Genomic DNA, 5,441 nt, shown 5'->3' with positions numbered 1-5,441 from the left:
AGATGACAACCAGTTCGTGAGATTCTTGGAAATCTTCAAGAAACTACAAATCAACATACCCTTTGCTGAAGCAATAGAACAAATGCCACTCTATGCCAAGTTCCTGAAGGAGCTGATGACTAAGAAGAGAAGCTGGAAGAACAATGAGACTGTGATACTAACCGAAGAATGTAGTGCTATCATCCAGCACAAACTACCCCAGAAGTTGAAGGATCCTGGGAGCTTTCAGATCCCTTGTATCATAGGGGAAATCACAGTATAGAAGGCCCTTTGTGACTTAGGAGCCAGCATCAATTTGATGTTAGTAGCAATGATGAGGAAGATGAAAATCGAGGAGGCTAAACCAACAAAAATGGCCTTACAACTGGCAGACCGATCGTTCAAGTTCCCTCATGGCATAGTAGAGGATTTGTTGGTGAAAGTAGGAGACTTCATATTCCCGGCAGATTTTGTAGTGTTGGACATGCAGGAGGATGCCAAAACCTCCATTATTCTGGGAAGGCCGTTCTTGGCCACTGCTGGAGCTATCATTGATGTCCAAAAAGGTGATCTTACCTTGAGATTGCACAATGAAAAGATGACATTCAATGTGTTCAAGGCCATGAGTTACCCACCAGATCAATTGGGGGAATGCATGAGGTTAGACGCACTTCAAGAAGAAGTGTAGGAGTGTTTTGAAGAAGAAGAGCATGAAGAGCCCGAGAGATCAATGGAGGAGGAGTATATATCAAGTGAGGATGTTGCAACAGCAGAGAGTCATGTTCAAGATGCACCAAAGGAAGAGACTGAAAAGTCAGAGGCACCCAAGGTTGAACTCAAAGCATTACCACCCACTCTCAAATATGCATACCTAGGAGAAAATGAGCACTACCCAATGATCATAAGCTCATGCCTCAGCCAAGATCAAGAGGATTAACTACTCAAGGTGCTGCGGGAGCACAAGGATGCCATCGGATGGACCCTTGCTGACCTGAAGGGAATCAGTTCAGCTATATGCATGCATAAAATACTGATGAAAGATGATGCAAAACCATCCATTCAATCCCAAAGAAGGCTGAACCCAATCATGAAGGAAGTGGTACAGAAAGAGGTTATGAAGCTTTGGCAAGGAGGAGTAATCTACCCGATCTCAGACAGCCCTTGGGTCAGCCCCGTACATGTTGTGCCCTAGAAGGGAGGAATCACTGTGGTTCCCAATGAGAGGAACGAACTGATACCTACAAGGACCGTCACAGGATGGCGGATGTGCATTGACTATCGGAAACTCAATGAAGCTACACGAAAGGATATGATGTTGGAAAGACTTGCAGGACATGCTTATTACTGTTTTCTTGATGGTTATTCAGGATATAACCAAATAGTGGTTGATCCTAGAGACCAAGAGAAAACTTTATTTACCTGTCCATATGGAGTGTTTGCCTACAGGTGCATGCCATTTGGGCTATGTAATGCACCTGCGACTTTCCAACGCTGCATGCTTTCTATCTTCTCAGATATGATAGAGAAATTCATTGAAGTTTTTATGGATGATTTCTCGGTATTCGGAGACTCTTTTACTAGTTGCTTGAATCACCTAGCCTTGGTATTGAAAAGATGCCAAGAGACCAATTTGGTCTTGAACTGGGAGAAATGTCACTTTATGGTGACAGGAGGAATAGTTCTTGGGCATAAGATTTCTAACCAAGGAATCGAAGTGGACAGGGCTAAAGTGGAACTTATTGAAAAGCTTCCTCCACCCAGTGATGTCAAGGCAATTAGAAGCTTTTTAGGGCATGCTGGCTTTTACAGAAGATTTATTAAAGATTTTTCAAAAATAGCTAAGCCCTTGAGTAATCTCCTTGTATCAGATACACCATTCATCTTCGATGAAACCTGCATGTTGGCATTCGAGCATTTGAAAGAAAGATTGTCCTCTGCCCCTATCATCTCCACACCGGATTGGAACTTACCCTTTGAATTGATGTGTGATGCATCTGACTTTGCAGTAGGGGCAGTGTTAGGGCAGAGGAAAAATAACTTAGTCCATGTAATATACTATGCTAGCAATCCTCAATGATGCTCAAAGAAATTATACCACTACTGAAAAAGAATTGCTAGCCATAGTTTTTGCATTTGACAAGTTTAGATCGTACCTCATTGGTGCTAAAGTCATTGTTTTTACAGATCACACAGCACTTAAATATTTATTTGCCAAGCAAGAATCAAAACCAAGACTAATAAGATAGATCTTATTATTGCAGGAGTTTGATATTGAAATCAGAGACAAGAAGGGAGTGGAGAACAAGGTAGCAGATCACCTATCCAGGATTCCTCATGAGGAAGGAGGAACACATGATATGATTGTGAACGAGCTCTTCCTTGATGAGCAGTTAATGATAGTGCACAAAGCCCCATGGTTTGCAGACATTGCCAACTTCAAGGCAACTGGGGCTCTACCTCCAGGGATCAATAATCATCAAAAGAGGAAGCTCATGAATGATACAAAATACTTTGTCTGGGACGAGCCTTATCTCTCCAAGAAGTGTTCAGATGGAATCCTTAGAAGATGTGTCTCAGAAGAGGAAGGACGAGAGGTACTATGGAATTGCCACGGCTCATGCTACGGAGGCCACTTTGGAGGGGACAGGACTGCAGCAAAGGTGTTACAAAGTGGATTCTTTTGGCCCACTCTTTTCAAGGATGCCAAAGAACTGGTAAGGAGCTGCAATGAATGCCAAAGATCTGGGAACTTGCCCAAAAGTAATGCCATGCCATAGAATTTCATTTTGGAACTGGAAGTATTTGATGTGTGGGGAATAGATTTCATGGGACCATTCCCAACCTCATATGCAAACAAGTACATCTTGGTAGCAGTGGATTATGTGTCCAAATGGGTAGAGGCCATTGCAACCCCAACAAATGACAACAAAGTGGTCATGAACTTCCTCAGGAAGAATATCTTCAGCCGGTTCGGAGTCCCAAGAGCCCTCATCAGTGATGGAGGGAGCCATTTTTGTAACAAACCACTAGAGGCTCTTCTCCTATGATATGGGGTGAAACACAAGGTAGCCACACCTTACCATCCCCAAACAAGTGGACAAACAGAAATATCCAACAGAGAGCTAAAGAGGATTCTGGAAAAGACTGTGGGTGCATCAAGAAAGGATTGGGCGAAGAAGCTGGATGATGCTCTTTGGGCATACAGGACAGCATTCAAAACACCACTGGGAATGTCCCCATATCAACTGGTTTATGGGAAAGCTTGCCATTTACCATTAAAATTGGAACACAAAGCTCTCTGGGCCATCAAGATACTAAACTTTGACAGCATTGCTGCTGGTGCAAAGAGGATCTTGCAGCTGCAAGAGACGGAGGAATTCAGGTCACAAGCCTATGAAAATACTAAGATATATAAAGAGAAGGCAAAGAGGAGACATGACCTGCATCTTGCACCCAGGGATTTCGAAAAGGGGCAGCAAGTACTCCTCTACAATTCTAAATTGAGACTATTCTCAGGAAAACTCAAATCGAGGTGGTCCGGGCCTTTCATTGTCATAAAAGTCGCACCATATGGACACATCGAAATCATGGATGAAAGGTCAGAGAGGACTTTTACAGTGAATGGACAAAGACTCAAGCATTATCTGGGCAACATGGGGGAAAAGAGCGCTTTGTTGGGAGGCAACCCAACCTTAGGTAACTACTTTTTCAGCTGCATTTCAATAAAGATCACAAGTTGTTTCCCCTGCATTGCAAGGAGCTAAGTTTGGTGTTCCACACCAAAACAATTCAAGAGTGAAAGTGCGATTCTAAGTTTGGTGTCCCACCAAAGGATGCTAGCTTGAATCACACTACACTCTCAAAACACATTGCTAGCTCTGATCAATCAAGGGAACCACTTGGATATAGAGTAGTCTTTAGTTAATTGGTTGCTAACAGCAAGATACGAGGTTCTACACATGCATGCAAGGTTTTGTAGTAGGCAAGGAACTAAGTTTGGTGTTCACACACCAAAATAAGTTCAGAAATCATAAGCATACATGCAAGCTGACTGTTCCTCAAGTGCTTGGGAAACAAGCAACTTCCAATACCCTTGCAGGAAGCTTATGAGGAGAAGGTGCACCTTCAACTAAGAAAGTGAGGCATCAAGAACTATGACAATGAGAACAAGAGGGCAACTGGATTGGTGTAGTAAACCACCTCCCAAAGGTTGTATTGCTACTTAATTCCATCTACTCATCGTGTTAAAAATTGGAAGTCCGAATGCACTATTAATTAATAGTCATGTGTTGATTGGAACCTAGTTCAACTCTGCATTTTAAGTTTTTTTTATTGCTTAGGTCTATGATTTATGGTTTAAGTGTCACTGCATCATATCTTTACTTATGGTATGCTTGTCTCTAAAATCAAATGAATAAGAGAATGTTTATGTTTCAAAAGACCAGAGTGGAGTTCATGATATGGAGTAATTTTCTGAGTCTTTGGTGTGATCATAAGTTAGCTAAGTTGGTTCAACCATAAGGTGGGATGACAACTATCTGGCCTGAATACTATACTTTGAATATACCCATGAGACTAAGTAAATAACAAGATCCTAATAAGAGAAAGGGAAAGAACACTTAAAGTGAAAAACAAAAGAAAAAGAGTAAGTAATAAGGCTAGGCACCAATGGTTTTAATCTTGAGGCATGTGTCTGTGGTGTTCCTGTGTGAGGGATTTACTTGGATGAATAAGCTCCTAGGGGTGCCTTATCACTTGGCAACTTGGGTTAACTAACTCGGGATTATCAGCTAAAAGTCCACTATCAAGAGTAACCCTCACTACAGAGCATTTAGTAACCCAAAGAGGTGCTGGACACCAAGGTCTCAAGAAGGAAAATAAATGAACCAGATGCCTGTGGTGTGTATGTATGGGGGAGAGACTTGAGGGAGTAAGTCCTTAGGGGTGTCTCAACACCTAGCACCTTGAACCAACTGGTTTGGGAGTGTTGGTTGAAAGCTTATCTTAAAGAGTTGCCCCCTTACAGAGCACTTAGCTTGAAGAACACAAATAAGCCCTGGAATGACAATAAAAAGATCAATAAAAGTCTCATGGGATGTAAGCAAAGTCAGTATTTTAGGACATGATAAAGGTTTGAAAGCCAGTAATGGAATGAACCTAAGTTGCTATGCATGAAACCACCATAAAATCAGTGACATGACTTCCACAAGAATGACTCATTTCTCTTGGCACTCCATTCATCATTCTCTTGTTCCAGTACTTGCTTAGGGACAAGCAAGCTTTAAGTTTGGTGTTGTGATGCCAGGGCATCTTGGCCAGTTTCACTGACCTTTTCTTTACTATTTTTAGGGTAGTTTCATGCATTTCCTTAGGAAATAAGCTAGTTTTGGGTGGATATTCACTTATACCTAGATTCAAGCATACATTGTGCATTTTACATGATTTCATGAGAATTTTGCATG

General features: G+C 41.8%; 1 protein-coding gene across 1 annotated transcript; it reads left to right on the top strand.

The window, feature by feature from the left end:
- The first annotated feature begins 310 nt into the window (after positions 1 to 310).
- LOC130980912 (uncharacterized) lies at positions 311 to 667 on the top strand. The gene has a single exon (XM_057904556.1). It carries the CDS (start codon positions 311 to 313, stop codon positions 665 to 667), a length of 357 nt encoding a protein of 118 aa, XP_057760539.1.
- The last annotated feature ends 4,774 nt before the right edge of the window (positions 668 to 5,441 follow it).

The sequence above is a fragment of the Arachis stenosperma genome, chromosome 5 (genome assembly GCF_014773155.1).
Source record: "Arachis stenosperma cultivar V10309 chromosome 5, arast.V10309.gnm1.PFL2, whole genome shotgun sequence".
Lineage (NCBI taxonomy): Eukaryota > Viridiplantae > Streptophyta > Magnoliopsida > Fabales > Fabaceae > Arachis > Arachis stenosperma.
This window is presented reverse-complemented; position numbering and strand designations above follow the sequence as displayed.

Coding starts and splice junctions, on each gene's coding strand:
- LOC130980912 (XM_057904556.1), top strand. CDS start 311: ATGATGAGGAAGATGAAAATCGAGGAGGCTAAACCAACAAAAATGGCC.